Raw genomic sequence first — 22,737 nt, forward strand, 5'->3', positions numbered from 1 at the left:
GGGAACGGGGCCTTGGATTTCTTCCAGGGCTCCCTAATGAACAAGGGACAAGGAAAAAGGAGAAAAATCCCTTTCTGAGCCTGGCCCATTGAGCCCCGTTCGGGGCACCCCACACAAAAAACCAGGGGACGCTTTCAGCACTGCTCCTGGCCCCATCCCATCCCCATCCCGTCCCCATCCCGGCTTTCAGCACTGCTCCTGGCCCCATCCCATCCCCATCCCGTCCCCATCCCGGCTTTCAGCACTGCTCCTGGCCCCATCCCATCCCCATCCCGTCCCCATCCCGGCTTTCAGCACTGCTCCTGGCCCCATCCCGTGCCCATCCCGGCGTTACCCAGTGCCAGTTCCAGGGCTGGCACGGCAGGGCACACAATGCCAGCCATTCATCCGGCCCCATTCACTCCCCACGGGCCTGGGCCGGCCTTTTGTGGGATTTTTTTTTTCTTTTCCTTTTCATTTTTTTCTTTTTTTGAAATTTCCACGCTGGACACCGAAGGTCAGGCTGACCCTCTGCTCCTTTATGTAAATGCCTCCCACAATGTGCAGGCCTGGTGATTTAACGCAGCTTTCCAGAGGGTCTAAATGAGGGGGTTTTTTTTGGGATGCTGTCCGTGGGATTGAACCTTGCTTGGCACATGGGACACCGGGGCTGGCTCTCAGGGACAGCACCACCGTGTCACCCCGTCCCATTGCTTTGTCCCTGCATGGAAATTTCTTTCCCTGATTGCCCTGATGAGGCTAAAATTGCAAAATCCCATTTTGAGGTGCTCCCCGAGTTATCCTGCCTAAGCAGATCCAGGCAAGCAAACGTTTTGAGCAAGGATAAAGAGATTTTTTTTTTTTTGGTGAATAGTCTCATTTGCTGCTTCAGAAGCATAATCTGGCTTGATGCTTCAATTAGGGAACAAAACCACCCCGTGTGAATGTACCTGAGCCAAATCAGCTCCTGTTGGAAATAATGGGAAGGAACTGCTGGAAAAAAACTGCTGCTGAGGGGGGGGTTTCACACTGGTGGCTTTGTGAAAGCTCTAGAATAGAGAATAACTTAAAGAAAGGGTAAAAAAAAAAAACAACCCATGTTTGAATTCTGGAGAGGCATCTGAGGGATAGATTTGGGGGGTTTCGAGGGATTTCTTGCTATGAAGCCCCTCTCAGGGGCTGGGATTAATATTATAAACAGATGGAGGGTGCCTCGATTAAAAAAAAACCACCTCAAAACTCACTCTTGAGCAGCTTTTCAAGGATTCCTTTCAAAAAGTTATCCTCTGGATTTCCAGGAGGAGTTTATCCTCCGGAGGGGGAGAAGGAGAAAGCAGCTGTTGAGGGCCCACGCCATAAAAGTTTGGATGCAAAAGCAGTGACAGCGCAGCACACATGGTGATTGTGGTGGGGGCCTCTATTCTTGGGGCGGTAATTTGTGTGCGGAACGACACAAATGCTGAGTTGGAGGCACCAAATGAGGAGCTGGGAGGCCGAAATCACAGAGCGCCAGGCTGCTGTGTGGTCACAGAGGGGAAAAAATAACTTGGAGGCGAAGGAAGGATTCCAAGTGGGTCGTGCACAGGGAGAAAAGCTCGTCTGGTGCCAGCCTGGATCTGCTGGCAGGAATCCACAAACCCTTGGGATCTGCTGTATCCCATGAAATCCCTCTGGAATCTGGCTTAGCTGAGACCTGGACCTTAGCTGAGATCTGTCTTTGGGGCTGGAAAGTTGAGGAGAACGGGTTTTTTAGTTTTTCTTTTTTTTTCCATGGCTAGGGCAGAAAGGCAAGGAGAACTGCTCATTTTGTGGTGCCTCAGCTCGTCTTTTTCCAGCTGCTGTGGGAACTGGGAAGCTCAGAGATGCTCTGGGATTAGCCAGGCCTGAATTCCTTCTAATTTGTGCCTCGTGGTTGCCTCAGCTTCTGGTAGGGACATGAAAGGGGCGGTGGGGACATTAAAGAGATGTTTGGATGTGTTCAGACGGGAGCTCACCACAGACAACGCTCTGGGATGATTTCTTCTCCTGAGCTGCCTGTTTCCATGACATTTATAGCAGTTTAATTGTCCCCAGCCCCTTCTGCCTGTCAGCAGTGACTGAGATCAGCCATCAGACGGGAGAATTATTGGGACAGACGGACACACCTGCGGCTGCACAGAGGGATCACCCAGGGCTTGATTTTTTTTGGGGGGGGGGGGTAAAACAGCCCCCAAAACGCAGCGTTGTCCTAAAGAATTCATAAAAGGAGAGAGCCGCCTCATGGCTGGATTTAATCCTTCAGATGAAATCACTCCACGAGGTTCCTGGTGCCCACGGGGTGAATATTTAAGAGCTGTAAGCACAGAGTGGGTCGTTCCTTTGGTGAAGGTGTTTCCCCTCCAGGAGATGCCTACACCAGCTCTGCTCCAAGTCTTTCCTCTGAGCAGGATCCTTGTAGGGAGAGATCCAAATTAGATCCAGTGCAAGGTTGCCAGCCCAGAGAGCCTCAGGTGGCTCAGCCCCAGCTCCTGTCCTGCAGGAGGGACAGAAATCTCCCTGAATTACCCAGAGCTGGGTGTTTTCCCCTCTCAGAGTGGAGGAGCTGGTTGAAGTCAGCACTGCTTGACATCTGGGGGTGTCCCAAGGACAAAAATCCAGGCTTAGAGACCCAAAATCAGCCTCAGCTCAGGTCAGTGAGATCCCTCAGGGTTATCAGCACCCAGGGGACACCCAGGGGACACCCAGGGGACACCCAGGGGACACCCAGGCAGGGGCAGCTGCAGGTGTGGATATTTACAAACCACCTCTGAGGGGTGACCCGCCACGCAGCTGCTGCTTGAGGGAGAAAATATTCACTCCAGTGGGATGAAATTTGAAGGAGGGTTTAATAAGAACCCGTGCTTCAGGGTCCTGGCTCTTCACACGTGTTTCTGATCTGCTGGGGGGGTGGCTCACACCATCTGCTCAGAGCACACAATGCAAAAAAGAAAACTTTAAAAACGCTCCTTTTGCAAACAGAAAGCCTGACTTCGCTCTCGAGTTTCATTTTCCTGTTGTGATGTTCTCTCTTTATTGGGGGGAGAGGAGTGGGACTGTCAGGGCCTTCTTCATTCCTTTCTTTCCGTTCTTTGCCCTTTAAAAACCTGAACTGGGCCATTACTTTTCCCCTCTTTGCAGAGGAGCTGCAGAAACCTCTCACATTATTTTTCCCTCTCCTATTATTTTTTGCCTCTCATACGATGATTTCTGCCTGTGCTAGCACAGTGCTTGGCCAGGGTGGAGAGAAGGGGGGAATATAAAGCACCTTTTGTCCCTGCAGTCCCTCTCCCAGTCCACCCACCCTTTCCAGACTGGGCCTGCAGAAGCCATCCAGCCCCATCCGTCTTCCTGTGGCCAGAACGGATTGTTTTGCACCCAAAAAACCCCGGGAGATAAATTGTGGTTTGTTCAACAGACATAAATATATAAAAATAGCCAAGCAGAGTGGCTGGGCAGGTTGTTGACTTAAGGATATCTCTCTCTCTCTGGGTGTTTTTAGCAGCTTTATTATTATTATTATTTTTAATTTATTACTTTTTTTTTTAAGGCACCTTGGCTGCCTTTTCCCTTTTCCTGCAGTCCCCACTGGCTTGGCTGTACCTCCCCATCCCACAGAGGAGCTTGTGGGGTCAGTGAGGACAAATGGAGACAAATCCAGCTTTGGGAAGGACCTGGCTGAGCAGGGAAAGTGGAGTGGAAGCAAAAACCCCAATCTTGCCAATCTCTGGTCCCAAAGGGCTGGAGAGCTGAAGCCACCAGGCTCCCAGGGCTGATGTCAGGCAGGAGCAAAACCAGAAGCCATTGAATCATTTTTCCTCAGGGTGGGTCCTGCTCTCTGGTGGAATTCCCTGCTGCGAACACTAAAAAAACCCCACTAAAATCCACTTTTGTGCTCTGAAGGGGAGCACAGAGCCCACGTCTGGTGGTTTGGAGCCCCAGACATGAGTCAGGGGACGCAGCTGGACACGTCCCCTGGCTGGGAGGGACCTGCCTGGCCCGGGATGCGGGGACAGGGCATCCAAACCTCACCCCACTTCTTCCTGCTTGTGTTCCCTGCCTACAATCTTCTCCTTTTCTACAGGAAATCCCAGCTGTGGCTCTCGTGCAGCCTGGCTCTGTCCCCCCGTGCCGGGCTGGAGGAGCACAGCCCTGCTGAGGGAGGCTGTGCCATTCCCAGCTTGGAAAACCAAAAAAAAAAAACCCAAACCCTGGAGAAATTCACTCCTGGGATGGCCTCGCAGTAAATATTTGTAGGTTTGCAGCTTTCTGTGCTCCTGCCAACACCCCCCTGCTCTCTGAGCTGCCTCTGCCTCGAGGGTTGTTCTGCTCTCTGCCCCCGAAGTGGATCTTAATTAAATGACACGTTGCTAATTTGCCACCTGAGCTGGGGTTTTTCCCACTCCCTTTTGGTAAATTTTTGGGCCAAGACTCATTCTCCAAGGTCTGGGCACTGGCAGAGGGAAGGGAAGGGAAGGGAAGGGAAGGGAAGGGAAGGGAAGGGAAGGGAAGGGAAGGGAAGGGAAGGGAAGGGAAGGGAAGGGAAGGGAAGGGAAGGGAAGGGAAGGGAAGGGAAGGGAAGGGAAGGGAAGGGAAGGGAAGGGAAGGGAAGGGAAGGGAAGGGAAGGGAAGGGAAGGGAAGGGAAGTCTGGAGCTTGGCCTGGGCTCTTGCCCCATCATTCAGTGCCCATTTGAGCTTGGTCAGGCTTTTGCACCTTCTCTGTTCTCTGCAGGGCAGCTCTGCTCCCCACGCGAGGAGCTGTGGGGCAGGAGGGGACACTGAGCAGAGCAGGGGACAGAGGGGGAACTCAGCTCTTTCAGGGGCTGCAGAGAGCAAAGGGGTCTGGGGCTGTCAGGATTTGGTGAGAATTCCAGGGAAAGCAGCAGGAAAGAGACTGATGAGCTTGACAAACTTGGGAAAGCAGGAAAACCTTTCCCCCATGGAGGGTGGGAGGGTGGCTGGGTGCTGCGAAGCACTGCCATGTGCATAATCCCTGCTGTGGTGAATCCTGGGGGTGCTGCCTTTGGGAACGAGCTCTGAGTGCACAAAAAAGGGACTCTGGCATCAGCTCTGGCCCCTCAGCTGCTCGGAGGGCGCTGGGGGGATTGTGCCTGGCAGGGAGTGTTTGCTTTGGGGCAGGGGTTATTCCCTGGGTGGGCAGTACCCACCTGGAAATGAACCTGGTGTCGGTTTTGGTGCCTCCTGCCCTGCCATGGAGTCATTGACTGGTGTTTGGGTGTTGGCAGAGCTTCTCCAGGAGAGCTTTCCAGAATTAGCAAAGCCATCTGGCTTTTGTTCCCCTCCGAGGGAAAGGCTCGTCCTTCCCTTCCAGTGAGGAGTCCTGGCTGAAACTGCTCCACAGTTGGCTTTGGGAGAGCACACGGACAGACCTAAAGTGTTCTGTGGGCTCTGCAAGCAGCCCTTCGCTCCAAAAAACCTCTTCATTTTAAGGCATGAGTCTTCATTTAATTTTAAACAACAGCCCACGAGGCTGCTGAGCCAAGGATCCAGCAGTTGTGGGTGGAAGAAATAGGACTTGGTCTCGTGTTGGGGCAGGGCTGGGTGCTGGGGACAGCGTGGGGCAGTCCCAGGGCTCAGGGAAGGGGACAAGGAGGGGACAACACTTCCCTGCCCTGCTCCCTCCAAGCCAGCAGCCAGGAGGAGCAGCGAGGCCATGGATCCTCACAGGATGGGAAATTGGCTTCCTCCCTGGGACTGTAACACAAAAAGGTTGAGAAATTACCAGAGAGGTTAATTACCACCGAGCCAGAGGGCTGATTTTGCTCCTGCTGCTGTGGTCAGGGGAAGAGGCTCGTGGGCTGTGATATTTGCTGTGTTTGTGCTCTGCCAGCCCAGCGCCAGGGATGCTCCTGGCTGATCTGGGGCTGGGGGGTTTCTTGGGCTCCCCGCACAGAGATGTGGCGAAAAAGAGAAATTTTTTCCCCAGCCCTCGAGAGGGTTTGGAGCCACGTTTAGCTCTGGTGACACTTCTCTCCCTGCTCTGCTTAATTAAACCTGGTTTTTTTTTTCCAAAGAGGGCTGGGCAGAGGCTCCTCTCTGAGCTGTTCTTGTGCTAACCCCAGAGCAGGGACAGCGGAGCAGCCCCATCCCAGCCTGCAGCCCCTCCGAGCAGGATGGGGACACAAACACCCAGCTGGATTCAGCCAAACCACCAGGAATTCGTGGCTGAGTCACGGCTGTGTGCGAGTCAAGCCTTGGGTTTTTTTTTCCTTTTAATTTATTATTATTTAGCCAGACTTTCAACAATTTGTCCTCCCAGCAGCTCTGGGAGCCCGAAGGAGGCTCTTTAGGCACCAGCTGCTCTGTCTGGTGGAGTCACTGCTGTCCCTGCCTGGCCAGGACAGGGCTCAGGACATGGGGACAGGGACTGGGGGGTTGGGGAGGCTTTGTTTGACCCCGTGGCTGCAGATTTGCTGCTCTTCTGGAGCTGCTGTGTTTAAAGGAGGGACCCTGGGATGCTCTGAGCACCTCCAGCACCTCTGATTTTTGGGGTTTTGTGTAGCAGAACTGGGGCTGTGGTGATTCCTGGGCCCCTTTTTGCTGATGTCTCCAGCACCAGGCTGGGGCTGTGTCCCCAGCAGTGAGAATCCACGGGAGGTGCTGGTGACAGGATTTATCAAGTGGAACATCTGAGGGCTGCCAGGCTGGCTCCAAGACAGGGATTAGGGGGTTTGGAGGCTGAGCTTCCACTTCATCCCGGAGCTGCACTGAACCCCTGCCCCTCTTCAGCCCCTGGCTGGGTTTGGGGTTGCGGGGCCAGGGAGTTTGTCAGGATAAATCCCAATGATCCCCAGGAATGGTGAAGATTTGATGTGTACCATTGTTCACCCTGGGGCCCGTGGTCAGCCAGTTTAAGTGCAGGAAGTTTCCAAAGGCACATCCAGCAGGATTTACTCTTTGGGATGCTGTACCTCACACTTTTGGGGTGATGCCCTAACCCGAGCCCAGTTAACGATCACTGAAGAATCCCAGGATTTAGGGAGCAGCCGCCAGCGCCAGATGAAGTCACTCTCATCCTCCTCTCCAGCTGGTTTTTTTTTTCTTTTTTTTTTCTTTTTTTTTTTCATTGAACCACAACGATCCCTTCTGGTTCCTGAAGCTGATGTCATTGGAAGTGACGTGACATTTTTTTTGCACGCGTATAGAATAAGTGTTAAAAAATGGTCCAGAAAGAGCTTTTCCAGCCTTGTCTGGGAGCTGGCCGGGGAGTTGAGTTAAACTGGCTTTGATGGAACTTAATCCATAAAGCAAATGAGTCATCAGGCATAAATGGCTTTACCATAAATGTCAGGCAGATCCTTACTGGTCCTGACAGTTAGCACTTCCATCTGTCTGGTGGAGCAAACGAAACCCTCGCAGCTCACACCCCTGCTCAGAAATGTCCTGCCTCTTCCTCTGCACCAGAAGTTTTAGGAATTAAGGCCAAAACGTGATTTATTCCCCCCCCCTTTTTTAAGCGCTGCCTCTCCTCATGTATGAAACCGTGGTTATTTGCCCGCAAAATATAAATCGACTTTTTTATTCTCCGCTTCAATTTTTGTTTGGTTAAACCAGCAAAACACAACTGAGCTCAGCCTCTGGGTGCTCCCAGTCACTGCAGAACTTCCTTGAACCTCGTGCCCAACTCATTGCCAGGCCAAAAATGAGCTTTACCCACCGTGTGGGTGGCTGGAGGATGCTGCTGGTGACTCCTGCAAAGCAACACCAGTGTTCTTGTCCTGCTCCCGGACTGAAACAACTCATTAATTGAAAATAAGTCTTTGATTTGCCTGGTCAGGTCTCTAAAGCATTTTATTGGTGTCTTTTTAAATTGTCTCTCTCGGAAAACCTGTCCCACACGGAGCTGTGCGTGTGGATTAACAGGACCAGCGCTGCAAAAATCCAGCCGGGAAGGGAATTTTTGGGCGGTTTGTGACCGAAACAGAGGAACAGACACTTGGGGGAGGAATGGGAGCAGAACTGGCTCCCCTTTTGCCAGCCAGGATCCTCGGGCACAATTTATTAGCGGCAACACACTCGAGAGGACACAAAAAGCTCCCGAACCTCCCAGCGCGGGGCTCGCTCTATTTAAAGTCGGCTTTTTAAATCACAGAAATGGGGCTCTTGACAGCAGAGCTTTGTGCAGCTTTTGTGAGGTGCAGATAGCGGGGCTTTTTTTTTTTTCCTACCGCGGGCTAAATTAGCCCATTTTATTGTTTGGCGCTGAGGGATGAGGTCAATTGACTGGGAATCTTGCTAACAAGGTTGTTTTTTGTTGTGTTTTTTTTTTTTTTAAACTCCTGTCTGCTTTTTTTACAAGTGTTTAGCACGGGGGAACCCCCAGCACGGAATAAAACAAAGATGAATGGGCTGAGCTCTGCTCCTTTCCCCTCCCCTGACCTGCTCAGCCCCTGGCTCTGTGCTGGGGGCTTGGGTGTCCTTGTAGGACACGGAATAAAGAGGAGAGGCTCCAAATATTTCAGGAGGCGGAGAGCATTTATTGCCTAGTTTATTATTTAGACGAATTCATTGTCTAATTCTTAGATAAATTAATAAGGAACACCTTGCCTTTTATGAGGTGTTCCCACACAGACTTAACATGGTTGGTGGATAGGAACGACACCTTTCTAATCCCATTGGTTAAACCGGAGAAACAGCAAAACACCACCTGGAGAAAGATTGTTTTTTGAGAAAGGGATCGTTTCAAATTCATTTATTATTAATCCAAGATCAATTCTTTCAAAATACAAAATTTTTGAAACTTGTTTGCCAAGATTGTTTTGAGAAGAAGCTTTTCTTGAGAAATTTTTATTCCCCTGGGGAAAAAAGTCAGCAGCTGCTAGCAGGCTAAAATTTTTTTTTAGATTTAGAAATTTCAGGCCCACACTTCGGTGCTCCCTGGGGCTCTCCCTCGTCCCGAATTCGGGAGTTTGGGTCCTCCAGGATTTTTGCAGGCTGGATACAAGCCAAGGATGAGCTTTGGGCAGGGCGGTTGATTGGGTTTGAGGAGGAAAAGGGGAAACAGGCGCCTGTGGTGACGCTGGTGGAGCGTGGTGAGCTCTGACGGAGCCGTCTGATGCTTTTCCCTGGCGCTGCCCGCGGCCCGAATTCATTCAGTTACGCACTGATTTTCCCAAGTTCCTGACCCAGAATGAGCAGGAAGCTTCCCCTGCTCGGCCTCCCCCTCTGGCTCATCACAAACTGCGGGGCCCACGCTGCCCTTTGGTGCAGTTCAGTTTTCTGCTGTGCCTCCAGGGATTTGCAGGTGGTTTGGTTGTTTTTTTTTTCCCCGATATTCTCCAAGGCTGAGGATGCCCAAACTCCTGCAGGGAAGCAGGGCGGGATCAAGGTTTTCTCACCAGGCATAGCTCAGGAACCTAAAAACAAACCCAGCTTTAGCAAATCCTCCTCTGCTTAACCTTTGGCACCGTGTTTAGCCAAGATGCCTTTCCTTGCTTTATCTGCTCCTTGAGGAAACGCAGTCCCAGCCCCGGTCACTTACGGGATGCAGCCTATCAGCTCCCCACGAGGTGTAAATCCGGCCTTATCAGGGAGAAAAAGCTTTTTCAGCCTCCCCTGCCTCTTGGAGACGAGTCCCAGGTCTGCTTTGGGGCTGGTTTCTTTCACCTTATCCCAACAATGCCAGGCGCTTTTCCCATCTTCCCATGGAAAATGGGGAAAAGCTCTAAGCACCTGAGGGAGAGGAGGGCACAAATGGCTTAGCTGAGGTGTCAGCAAGGGGTGGCCAAGGTCGCGTGGGCAGAAATAGCAGCTGGAAGGGATTTCACACATTGAATTTCACATTCCCTTGGCCGGGTTGGGTGTTCCCTGCTGGAGGGAATTCCAAAGGAACAGGTTTGGAGCTCTGGAGTGCCTTTGGAGACTTTGGAGATGGTGATGTAATTGATGGCCTGAGTAACCCCAGAACGCCCCCAGGAGCCCTGCCCAGGGCTGGGGGATGTCCTGGAGGTCCCACCATGGCCCAGTTCCCCCGTGGGTGCCATGGGCAGAGCTGCTCGGAAAAGGGAAATGTTCTACGAGGTGAAAAAACTTGGAATTTTCATTTTCCCAATACTCTAAGCCCAGTTTCGGTGGTTACATTGCAAAAGAAAAAGCTGGAATAGTAATGGCAGGACTGGATCCATATTAAAAAAAAAGAAAGAAGAGAAAAGAGAAGGGAAAGGGAAGGAAAGATGTTTCTCGTTTTAAAAATGGAAAATTTTTAAAAAACACTCTGCAGACGTTTCTGTGAATTTTGTAAAGGTTATTCGCTGGAAACAATGACTAATGAGCTCCAATGAATGCTCCTTGAAGGGTGACTGAGGTAGGTCCAAGAGGTGCCCAGATGTTCCTGAGCTGCTGCAGGGAGAGAAGTGACAACCTGGGAATGCTGGAGGGAGCTCCAGGCAGCTCCATCCCCCCAGTGCTGATGTGTCCAGGGCTCCTGGCAGTCTCCCTTCCCAATGGATCTCTGCCCAAAATATCAGCAGCATTCCCTTTTTCGGGGGGGAAGTCAGTGGGACACGTCCATGATCCAGCGACACCAAGGCAGATTTGGCCCACAATTTCAAAAATATCCTTTTCCACAGGGCCGTTTGCCAGCCTGGCCAGGCTCCCTTTGGAGCTTCTGGTTCCTATTACTGCCCAAATCATCCTCCCAGTTTTGCTCCCGCTTTTCCCCCTGATGCTTTTAGCCATGTTTGTCTATTATTTAATAAGAATTATTTTTTTTTTCCACCTCCCCCTAATTAAAGTATCAGCTCTAAGCATCCAAGTAGTAAAGTCTTATGTAACTGTCTGCTGAATGAACTGGATTTTGGCACCGTGGCTGAGCGGCTTGGTGGCTCTTCAGGAAACTCCAGAGCAATTTCTCTGCTCTGACCTTCGGGCTGTGGCTGCGTCGGGCTTCAGGGAGCAGCTGCTCCATTAACCAGCCCTGCTGCCTAATGAGCTTCCCCTGCACCTGGTTCTTAGTAAAAAATAAAAAAAATAAAAGCCGCCCTCTGGCTCTTTTCTGGGTTTATCAGATGCGTTTCCAATCTCTCGCTGTGTCTGTTGCTGGTGGAACGTCGAGGTGAGGCATGATGTAAAAAAACAAAAAGGGGTGGGTGATGTGAGATCAGCTGAAACCAGGGAAGTTTTGAGGCCGAAAAGCAGCTTTTGGGAGTGGACAGGGTGACTCTGCAGCCCTGCCAGGACCAGGTGGAAAAGAGTTGTTTTATTGCTGATTTGGCGGGCACAAAGATCTTTTTTCTTATTTTTCCTCCACCTGCCTTGCTCGGGGCGGTCAGTGCTGCTGTCCTGGGTGTTTTGTCTTTTGGGGAGGTGGATTTGGGGCTGGGGATGAAGCATGGCGGGTTCACACCTCGTGGAGCAGCCCAAGAGAAGCAGCTGTTGCCTGGACCCGGAGCTTTTCCCCTGGCTCACCTCAGGGGATGCGCCCATGTCAGGAAGGACGGCCTTGCCACGTGTTTAGCTTTTCATTTCTCTGTGTCTCTGGCTTTGATTGCAGCCTGGGGCTGGTGTCTGCACCCCTGACCCTGTGTGCTCCCCTCCCTGCAGGGTGACATCCAGCAGCTCCTGATCGTGGCGGACCCGCGGGCAGCGCTGGAGTACTGTGAACACTACAGCCCCGACTGTGACACCGCCATCCCCGACGCCCCCCAGTCCCAGGACCCCAACCCCGATGAATACGTGAGTCTCTGGGCGTGGTTTGGGGCGTAATCACCAATATTTGGGTTTGTAACACCCTCACAAACCTGTGGCTCCTTCCTCCCGCTTGGCTTCCCCACGACTCGTCTCCAACGTCCAAGACAGAGCTTGATTTTAGGATTTGCAGGTGTTGGGTTTGGCTCTTGGGAGTTTCCCGACTTTCTGAGCTCCTCCCATTGCCAAAGGCTGAAAGGAACATCCTCTTGGACCTCAGAGAAATGGGGGAGACAACGCGAGCCAAGTGTGCATTATTGACCTCCCCTGGCAGCTCCAGCCCTGTCCAGACCAGCACCTGCTCCTAAATTTCAAGTTAAACTGTTGGACTTGTAAAAGGATTAAACAGTTCTTTCTCAATATTCCGGGAAACAACAGGTGTTAAAGGAGGGAGAACCGTTTTTTTCCCCTGGATTTGCTTTGAATTCCATTTTGGCAGAAGTGCTCCCAAGTCATCCCTGGGAGCTGCTGTGCCCAATAGTTTTTGTATGAAGGGTTCACCCCAGGCCTTTCCTTCAAAAAAAGGAAAAATCGATAAAAGGTGCAGGATGCATTTGCATGTTTGCTGCCCAATCCGCAGTGTCTGGGTGTGGCTGAATTTTAACGACCATGACCTGAATTTTGCCCTTTTTAAAGCGGTCTCAGCTCACCGCAGTTGCCGTCTGGCATCCTGAGCCACCCTCTGGGGCTGATTTGCTTTCAGCTGAGCCCAGACCTGCAGGGTCAGGGAATCCCCACCAACCAGTAATGCCACCAGCCCTCCCAGTTTATCTTTGGGATTAAATTAATCCAGCACCTAAGCCGGGCTTTGGGACGCTCACGGTGAGGCGCAGCCCCGGGGAAAGCACCGCCACTGCTCCTGCCAGCGCTTCTGGAGAAACAATAAATAAGACAAATAAAACAGCACTTTGGTGGGGAAATCTGTGGCAGCAGGAAAATAAAACTCCTCTTTTGGAGCCAGCGGTACGACAACAAGAGCTGGCTTGTCCCGGGGCTGTGTTGCTCCATGTAGGAATAACTCCTCCACGCCGGCTGCCAGGGAGAGCTGGGCTGGCGAGGAGCAGGGCCGTGCCCGCCCTTTGTTTGGGTTTCTTGCTGAAGGGTGACTGGCTGACTCCTTGTGGAAAAGAGGATCTGCCTGCCCGAGCCCTCCTGCCTGCACGAGGGGATGTCAGGATGCAGGTGGATGGGGAGTCACAGGGATGCTGTTGGTGCAGGAATGGCGCCGGAGCGCCTGCGGGGCTCAGGGGCTTTCTGTCCCTCTCCCAGGGGGTCAGCTGGGGCAGATCTGGGAGGTTTCAGGTTAAAAAAATATCACAGAGTCACTAGTTTGGGTTGGAGGGACCTTAAAAGTTATCAAATGTATCAAATTCCAGCCCCTTGCCATGGCAGGGATGCCTTGCACGATCCCGGGTTGCTCCATGTCCCACCTGGCCTGGGACACCTCCAGGGATGGGGCAGCCACAGCTGCTCTGGGTGACCCATTCCAAGGCCTTCCCACCTTCCCAGGGAAGAATTTCTCCCAAATAACCCATCTCAACTAGCAGAACGGAGCCTGTGATGTCCAGAGGAGCTGGCAGGGACACACACTCTTGGCTGCTCCCACCTCATTTCCTGCTCCTCCTCCTCTCCTTGCAGTACACGGACGGGGAGGGAGAAGGGGACACTTACTACTACGAGTACCCCTACTACGAGGACGTGGATGAAGCTGTCAAACCAGAAGCCCCCACCACCAAACCCGGCCCTCCCGCAGTGGCTGCGGGAGAGAAACCCGAAACCAAGCAGGTACCGGGGTGGGTCCTGGCAGGGGTGGAGGTGATGAACCTTTATAAAAGTGGAGGGTGATGCAGAATGTTTTTGTTTCTCTGATCGCGGTGTTTTATCACCCACAACAGGAATTTCCAGCCCCCACAGCACCCCCCGAGAGAGGGAACCCCGGGAAGCAACCCAAGGAGGACGGAGCAGTGGATGATCCCCTGGTCGACGAGTACAACTACGAGACCATCAACGAGGAGTATTTTACCCCCATGCCCTACGAAGATCTCAACTACAACGAGGAAATCGATCCCCAGGGCGGCCTCACTGAAAATGCAGTGGAAGCTGAGCTCCCCACGAGCACTGTCGTCACCTACAACGAGACTGATGTAATTTCGATTCATTAATTTTAATTTTTCCTTTTTTTTTTAAATAAATTAATTCTGCTGTTTCATAGCCCTGGAAGCAAAGGAGACGGGAGCAGCCAGATGGTAAATCCATAAGTGGCTCAGGCAGCTGCAGGGAGAGGAAGTTTCTTGTAAAATGTTTTCACTCCAGATTTTTTTCAGGGTGGGGAATGCAGATATTTAGAATTTGGTTAAGGATTATTCCCCTGGAAAAAGCTGCTCATATTGACATCTGCATTTCCTCGGGTGAAGTGGTTGCCTGACAAAAAAAGAGAAATGAGGGTTGCTGTTAAAATCTCAGTAAAAGCCTTTTATCCCAAAGATATTAATATAAATCCTTAAAATGTTGATTTGCTGGAGAACGTCAATATTTTTCATTTTGTCATTTGCACTGAAAAGCATCTTTATGTTTTTCACATTTTTTTGTTTTGTTTTGTTTTGCTTTTAAAACAACCCAGTGTTTCAACACTGAGACAAAGCCTTGATTCCAAAACTGCTGCGTCCACCTGGTGTGAACCCCTTTATTGTGTGCATGGAGCTGGGATCAGCCCAGACCCCACAGCTTTCTTCTGTTGGAATATTGAACTTTTACCTCCCCACACTTGAACATCCTCCAGCTGAAACGCTGCGCTCGAGACTCTCCCGTGCTTAAGGCTTGCCCAGTTCTTGCTTGTCATGTTGGTGCTGAAATAGGTGAAGGTTGGTGAGGCTGAGATGAATTTTTGGGGAGCTGGGTGCTGTGGAGATTGTGGAGCAAGGAAATAAATGACATTATCCAGGAGCAGCAGCCAGGGGATCCATGGTGGGATAACACGGAATTGTTCTCTGCCCTGGTGGAAGATGTCCCTGCCCGTGGTGAGGGTTTGGAACTGGATGAGCTTTAGAGTCCTTCCAACCCACACCATTCCCTGTTCCTGTCATGCTTCCAAATCCCGTCCTAATTCCCAGGAAGAGCTCAGGGGTGGTTTCTCCAGTGGAGAATTACTTGTTGTGGGGCTGTCACAATTCAAGGCTGGCAAAAGAGACAGCAAAAAGTCGGCCAGGATCCCTGGAGCTGGGAATTTGAGGGAAAAGGTGTCAGGAAAAGTGTCCAAGTAAAGATCTGAGCAGCTGGAGCAGGGCAGGTGGAGATCCAGCTGCTCCAAGGGCAGGGGGTGGGTCCAGTGCAGACAAAATGTGGTGGAGGAGGTTGGAGAGCCCAGAACGATGCACAGGGAGAAAAGGAAAAGGCTCCAGGAATGGAGGGATCCAACCTGAGGAAACCCACGGATGGGAAAGTTTTCCGTTTCCTGACCAAGAGCCAGAAACCTTTGGCCAAGCCTGGACTTTCTAAGAGAGAGGAATTAAATGTTGGATAGAGGGGGCCTTAAATTAAAAAAAAAAACAAAAAAGTGGAAGAGGAAGGGGGAGGCTTCAAGGGCCACTTCAGTTGTTAAAGGAAATAGAGAAGGAAAGTTCAGGCAAGGAGCTGCCCACTTATTCCAAATATCATCTTTCCATGCAAATAGACCTGAGGACCTCAATTAAAATATCAAACCTGAAGTTTTTTGATATTCATCTCACGCAATTTGCTGTTATCTCCAAACCCTTAGAGCTGGATGAGATTTTATTTTTTTTTTAGATTAGGGTTTTAAGGTTTCAAAGTGCAAAACCAGGTGAAATATTTCAGGCAGGATAAAGGGGGGAGTGTGATAGCAACAGATCCATTTGAACCAGCCCAGAGGAAAAATAATCCTGACTTTGCAAAGTCTCCTAATTTGATCATTGCCAAACTGTAATTTCTGCCAAGGCCAGAGGTAAGAGAAGGTGGGGTGGTGATGGCCTTAGTTCTAGGCTTAGTCTTAGTTTAAAACCTCCTGGATTTAGATCCAGGTGCTCATCTTTATGAGTTCTGAGCAGTTTTGGCGCAGGAAGAAGCCTGGAAGTTGTGATGGCACCGAAGTGACTCTGAATTCGTAGTAGTGAGGAGCTGTTTCTCCAGGAAACACTGGAGATAACCCAACCTCTGGACTATTCTGGTCATCACCTGGAAAGGAAAGAAACCAAATAAATTTGGTTAGCACATGCTGTTCCTCGCAGGGCTGCTCAGGGCGAGGGGTGCCAAGGGCCTGTGCCTGCCAGGCTGCCGGCAGCACGGCGACATGGAGAGCAGCAAGGAAACTCTGAGCCTTGTCTGGATGTCCTTGCTGTGCTCCGTGGCACCTGAAAGGATTCAGAGAGGATCCAGGGATTGAGGCATCGCATTTGTAACGAAATTTCTGCTCCTTGGATGAGCCCGGGCGCGGGTTGGATCCCAGACTAAACAAACAGGAGGTTTTCACAGAAGTGAGCTCGGGTTTTTCCCACATTTCCTGCTGTAACTGGACACCCACGGAGACACGTCGTGGGTTTGGTGTTGCATCTGAAATCTGGGAACGGATGCGGGGCTCCTTGGGCTTGATAATCCAGAGCCTCCAACACCGAGGCCCTGAGAGATGGGGAGGATTTGGAGCTTGAAACTTCCATTACCTCTTTCTTCAGGCATTTTGGAGCCTGCAGGATCCTCCTGACACGAGCTTTGTGCCGTGCTTTATTTTCCTCACTCCAACTTTTTTACTCACAGTGTTTTGCTGGGGATCAGTGAAGAAATCCCAGGGAAAGCCAGGGTGTATATTTGACACGAAGCTTCTCCCATCTGTCTTCCTGCTGTTGGACACTTAAAAAATTCCGGATTTTAACTTTTCCCCAGGTTTTTTTTTTCCCCCTGTCACTAATAAATCATCCTCATCTTGCAAAAAAAAATCAGGGATTTATTAAAATCCTTCATACCCTTAATAAATCAGGGATTTATTAAAAAACCACATTAATATTCCAGCACGTCCAGCTAGGAGAGAATCCCTGTCTGACCCATTGCTGCTCTTTCCTCTCCAGGCTGCTCAAGGAGGGGATGACCTGGATAAAGATTTCACTGAGGAAACCATCAAGGAGTACGATGGGAATTACTATGACAATTATTACGACAGGACAGCCTCTCCCGACATCGGGCCCGGCATGCCAGCCAACCAGGACACCATCTACGAAGGGGTGAGAGGGTTTCTGCTCCATCCAGGGGGAAATTCTGCTTCAAAACCTCGGTCCTTTTATAATTCAGAGCAGAATTAGTGCAAAAAAAAAAAATTAAAAAAAAAAATCCTGTGCCAGGATCTCCAGTTCCTGCTGGGATTGGTGGTGGTGATGATGGTGATGGTGATGATGATGATAGCAGCGTCCTATCTGACAGTCTGGTTTTGTGTTCCCCTGTGTCCCACAGATCGGTGGCCCCCGGGGTGAGAAGGGGCAGAAGGGGGAACCTGCCATTATTGAGCCGGTAAGGACACCTCTGTTTGGGGTTTTTGGGGTTTTTTTCCCCATGGAAGGGGCAGAAAGAGGATCCTGCCATTATTGAGCCAGTAAGGACCACCTGGATTTGGGGTTTTGTTGGGTTTTTTCCCCCATGGAAGGTGCAGAAAGAGGATCCTGCCATTATTGAGCCGCTAAGGAGCACCTGAGGCACCTGGGTTTGGGGTTTTGGGAGGTTTTTTTGCCTCTTCTGGAAGGGGTAGAAGGAGGATCCTACCATTACTGAACCAGTAAGTTGGGGTTTTGTTGGGTTTTCCCCCCCATGGAAGGGGCAGAAAGAGGATCCTGCCATTATTGAGCCGGTAAGGAGCACTTGGATTTGGGGTTTTGTTGGTTTTTTGGGTTTGTTTTTTTTCTCCCCATGGAAAAAGTGCAGAGAATTTTTTCTCAGTGGGACAGCTGGGAGGAAAATCCCCCATGAAAGAATTCCCTGGTTCATTTAATCTAAAACACTGTAATGATATAAATTTTTTTTATTATTATTTAAAGCTTCAAGGAGCGACCTAAATCGTGAAGGAAGGGCAAGAATTCCCATGAAATCTCTCATTTAGCAAAATAAAACCTAAGACTGAAGCGTTAGGAAGGGGGCAGGTCTCATCCCTCAGGAGTCTGGGAGTGCCCCTGGAGCATCCAAGTCCTCTCCTGCCCTGACCTCCCAGCCAGGGGCTGCCTTTAACTGGGCCACCAATGGGTTCATCCCAGTGGGAATAAAAGGGAAATAAAACAAATCCCTGCACACAGCTGTGGAGAGGTTTGCTCCTGCACCAGCTCCACAGTCCCACCAGCTTTTCCTTCGTGTCCTCCCCGGGGTGGAAACCCTCTTCCTTTTATATTTCTGCCCTGATTTTGAGTTTGTTTGTTTGTTTGTTTGTTTTTTCTCCTAAAGGACAATTCTGAGCTGTCCATGCCCTCTGCATCCAGCAAAAGCATCCCGAGGTGGGGATGGCTGGGGCCGGCTCAGGGGCTCCTGTGAGCACAGCAAGATGCTCTTGGTTAATTCCCGTTTTTTTTCCCCAGGCTGGAATTCGGGATCAGCTCCTTGTGCACCCACCTGCCCCCAGCCCATCCCCGAGGGCTGAGCTCCTGCTCGCTGCACACCCGCAGCTCAATTAACCTCATTTTCCTTGGCCGAGGGCCAGCGCAGCGCCCAGCGCTGCTGCGGCGCTTCCCATCGCCCTGAGTCCATTATTTTCCCTTTAATTTCTCCTCCTCCTTTTCCTCTTTCACCTGAAATCCCTGCAGGCGGTGGGGAGGGGGAGCCAGAGCAGAAGTCGGGGTGCGCTAGCCTGGCCGCAAAAAACCTCCCAATTAATTCCCTTACAAAAAAAAAAAAAAAAAACCATTTCTGACCTTTCCTTCCTTCTCTTCCTTTCTGGGTCTCTCGCTCCACAAACAAAAGGAGGAGCCGGCGATTTCCTTATCGGAGGGGTGGGAAGGGAAAGGAAGGGGGGCGGCCAAACCCCGCGAAGACGATGGCAGGAGCCCAGCCTGAAAAAGCTACAAAGCGAACAAAATAGTTAAGTTTAATCACCCAGAAAGAATTTGGCCGCCTTTGCTATTTCAAAACACTGGAGCACGGATGGCTTTTGCCAGAAAGTAAACAAGACCAAATGCTGCCTCGTCCCGCTCCGTGCAGCTCCTCTTGTGCAGGGAAATTCGGATTTGCTTCGCTCTTTAGCTCTTTTTTATTTTTTTTTTAAAGTTTTTGGTGGGAGCTGCAGGAGAAGGGAAATAAAACCCGAAGTTGGACTCTGCTGGGTTTTCACTCCTTTCCCTAAGCCAGCTGTCCTTCAATCCTTGCTCTGTGCTGACACTTGCTGGAGGCAGCGGGGCAGGGCAGGGGCGGGAGGGATGGAGAGGAGGGATGCGGGGATCCCAAAAGTCCCAGCTGTGGTGCCTCCTGAGAGCCCTCGGTGGTTTTGGGGGCACCCTGGTGCTCAGCTTTAGGGAGGGTTCGCTCAGCACCTCTGAATTACAACGGGATTTCGGGCTGGTTTGGGGGTGTCGGCTTCACTCGTGGGTGGTGCCTGAAGCAATCCCAAATCCGCAGCTGGCTTTCCCCCCTCAATGGGATCACCCCACTGGTGCCGTCCCTGAAACCTTCCCACGGTTTCCATCGCTCCCATTGATGAACATTCGTGGAAACACGAGAGGTTTCTTGGGAAGGACAATCTCCAGATGTCCCCAAGGCCAGAGCCCGACATAAACCAGCAGATAAATACGGGAAGATGCCAAGGATGTTTGCATCCCAAATGGGACAATTATCCCTGACCCTTCCCCCCGGGGAGGCAGAGCCTTGGTACTGTGTGTGCTCACAGCAGCACCCCAAAAACCTCCCGGGTGGGCTGGGATCCTCTGCACTCCGGTTAATTCCTGTTTCAGAAACTGTCACACCAGAATGTGCCTTCACTGGTCCCAAAAAGGATGGATTTGGGGGTGTCCATATTCTGGGAACTCAGCAAGGATGGATTTTGGGGTGTCCAGGTGCTGGGATGGATTTTGGGGTGTCCATGTGCTGGGATCTCAGCAAGGATGGATTTTGGGTTTCATATGCTGCGATCTCAAGGAGGGTGGATTTTGGGGTGTCCCTATCCTGGGATAAATTTTGGGGTGTCCATGTGCTGAGATCTCAACGAGGATGGGTTTTGGGGTGTCCATGTGCTGGGATTTCCCCGCAGCTTGGAGGAAGGCGTGTGGGACTCACCCCTAACTCCCATCCAGTGAAATATTTCCGTGGCTGAACCCGAAAGGGGCCCGGGGTGAAGCTCACGACCTGAATCCCTCCCTGGCGAGGCTCCTCCGTGGTGGCAGCAGCAACTTTCCCCTCCCACATTCAGCTGCAGCGGCAGCCAGACCTTTCCTGGGATTTTAAACGCCGTGACAATGAGTGTGGACACCAGGAAAGGCAGGAAATAGAGCTGGCCGCGCATTTTTTGGTGCAGAAACCCCGATGGAGGCAGGGCTGGCTCATGGCAGGCTGGTTTAGGTTAATTTTTCTGCTGGTCTGGGCGGAGGGAGTGTGGTTTTTTGGGGCAGGAATGCCTGGATTTTCCTGCAGACATTTCAGATTCGTTCAGCTCGGTTGGACTGGGGTCAGCTGAGGCTTTTTTGGCAGCAGAGCCTGAGAACGGTTTAGGGTGACCCCAAAGCAGCCCCTGCACGGCTTCTCCCACAGGAGCCAACTGCTCATCCACAGATTTCCACAGGATTCCATCCCTTAGGAAAAACTGCCACAGGTGAGCTGGGAATTGCTGACTCAGCCTGGGCTCTGCTTTATCTCTGATCCAGAGATAAGAGGGACAGAACTCTTCCCAAAAACATTATCCTGATCCCTTCTGGAAAGCATTTTCCAGGTGGATTGGGAGGTGTCTTTCCTTCCTCTCACGTACTCATAAGTGGAAAAACAGAAACCAAAATCCCAAACCTTAATTTTCCTGAGCGCATGATAGATCTGATCTAAAGGGATGACAAAATATTTAGATTGAAGAGGCTGGAGTACCAATATCCCAGAATTTTTTTTTTCCCACACAGTGATTTCCTACGTTCACAGAGGAAATCACAGCGTGCAGTCTGCTGGAAAAAAAATCATTTGAAAGCCGCCTTGCAGTTTGATTGCTGACTTCTTGTTAAGCTCTTTAGGTCTAGGTACAGCTTTTTCCTCAAGCTCCAGCACCATCAAGGCTGGACAAAAAGTCCAGGGTTTGCTTTTTTTCCCTGGATTTGAGCAGAGGGAGAAGGTTGTGGTGGGGAAGGTGATGCTGTGCTGGGAGGAAGGGCTGTTCTCTGGGATTTAAATACACATTATTTGGCTTTTCCATGATCTTCTGCACCCTTGGAGAAGTCACCCAGAGGGAGTGGAAACCCTCCAGCCCTGGGATGTCTCCACGCAGCAGCGAGAACTGAAATATTTCAGAACAGATCAAGCCCTGGGCTTTTCCCTGTGGTCAGAATGACTTTGAGGATGTGCCTAACCACTTTTCTTTTTCCCTCCCTCTTGCTCAGGGAATGCTGGTGGAAGGCCCCCCTGGTCCCGAAGGCCCAGCAGTAAGTGGCATTTTCCCTCTTGCCCTGGGTGTGGGATGCTGTCCCTGGGCTCTGTTGCTCCCATCTGCCACACACGTGCACACGGGGAGCTTTGGGGTGGATTTTCTGGTGCAAAAAATAAACAGAGAGCTCGGAATCCTTTCCTGCCGCTCGTAGAAATCTGCTACAAATAATAACACATTTTCGTGGCTTAGGGTTTTTTGGTTTTTTTCTCTGCCAGGGCCTTCCAGGACCTCCAGGACCAACTGGACCCGTGGGCTTAATGGGTGACCCGGGGGAGAGGGTGAGTGGCCGGGGTTTTCTGCTCCCTGCCGGAGTTTTGGGTGGGTTTGTGTGGGCAGAGTGGGGCTGTGGAGCCTTAAAAAAAAAAAAATCCTGCTAAAATCCTGTTCATCCTGTGAGAGCAATTCCCAAAGGAGTTCGTGGTGGGAGACAGGGCAGAGCTTTGCATCCAGGGAGAAAAAATGAGTTGGGAAAGCCAGGTACAAAGCCATTTTCCGAGTTAAAACCAATATTTAGGCTGCAAACCCCCTGCTCTCTGCCTGTGCCCTTCTTTGGCTGTTGGGAAAACAGAGGGGCCAACACACCAAGAGTCCCCAGCACGGGGGAACGGAGCTCAGCCGGGGTTCTACACCCTCATTCCAGCTGCTCCTCTGAGTCCTGGCAGAGGGTCTGGCCTTGCTTTGGTCCAGGATGGTCCTGGGGACGTGCCAGGGTCTTTCCCTGTGGCCTTTCCAGAGGGAACGGAGCTCTTGTGCTTCTCCCTTTGCCCAGGTGGGTTATCGCTCCCCTGGTTCGCAGCGCTGCTGCGTTTCCTGCTGGAGCAGTCGTGACATTTCTGGGGACGAGGGGCCCCGCCTGTGCTCCATCGATCCATCGCTGCCTGCCAGCTGGGAGAGTCAATCCCGGCTCAGCCCAGGGGGACTCTGCTCCTAGGCCCGGCTTAACCCCTGTGGCACCGCGCTCCCGCCCCAGCACAGGCGGCCCTGCAGCCTCAGCGCGGAATGCACAGGGGGTGGCTGAGCTGGGAGTGGTTTGTATCTCTCACCGGTCCAGGGCGAGCCCTAAAAATCCTCATCTGGCTTCTGAGGGTTTCCAGGGCTCTCAGGATTTCCATCCCTTTCTTGCCTGTCTCCATCCCGCTGCCCAGCTCTCCCTTCTCCTCCCGCATTCCTGGCGGGCTGGATGCTGACCCTGGGGACACGGGGCTCTCTCTCTCTCTCTCGCTCCCTGTCATTTGTCCAGGCAGATGCGGATTTTTGCTGGCCCAGCTCCTCTGGAACAGCCCTGCAGAGCCAAGCAGCAGCACAGACACTCTGTCCCCGCTGCTGCCGCTGCTCCACGCCCTCCAGTGAGAAGGAATAATTTGAATTCTAGCACAGGCTGCACGTCCTGCTCCTGCCAGTGTCCAGCACGGGCTGTAACACAGCGCAGTGTGCGCAGATAAGTGAT

The 22,737-nt window shown here is 51.5% G+C and overlaps 1 protein-coding gene across 3 annotated transcripts in view; it reads left to right on the top strand.

Moving 5' to 3' along the window:
• The window catches only part of COL5A1 (collagen type V alpha 1 chain), a 135,505-nt gene that overhangs the window by 48,540 nt on the left and 64,228 nt on the right, over window positions 1-22,737 (top strand). For all 3 annotated transcript variants that reach the window (XR_010723502.1, XM_066201041.1, XM_066201042.1), the window contains exons 5-11: window positions 11,558-11,689; window positions 13,340-13,486; window positions 13,597-13,845; window positions 16,774-16,926; window positions 17,153-17,209; window positions 21,244-21,285; window positions 21,506-21,568. Coding sequence is in view for 2 of the 3 variants with exons in the window: in XM_066201041.1 (XP_066057138.1) it covers window positions 11,558-11,689; window positions 13,340-13,486; window positions 13,597-13,845; window positions 16,774-16,926; window positions 17,153-17,209; window positions 21,244-21,285; window positions 21,506-21,568 (843 nt within the window). In the remaining variant the exon portion in view is untranslated. The remainder of the gene's footprint in view (window positions 1-11,557; window positions 11,690-13,339; window positions 13,487-13,596; window positions 13,846-16,773; window positions 16,927-17,152; window positions 17,210-21,243; window positions 21,286-21,505; window positions 21,569-22,737) is intronic.

This window comes from Chamaea fasciata, unplaced genomic scaffold, assembly GCF_029207755.1.
Source record: "Chamaea fasciata isolate MVZ Bird 193981 ecotype frontalis unplaced genomic scaffold, bChaFas1.0.hap1 SCAF_20, whole genome shotgun sequence".
NCBI classification, from domain to species: domain Eukaryota; kingdom Metazoa; phylum Chordata; class Aves; order Passeriformes; family Sylviidae; genus Chamaea; species Chamaea fasciata.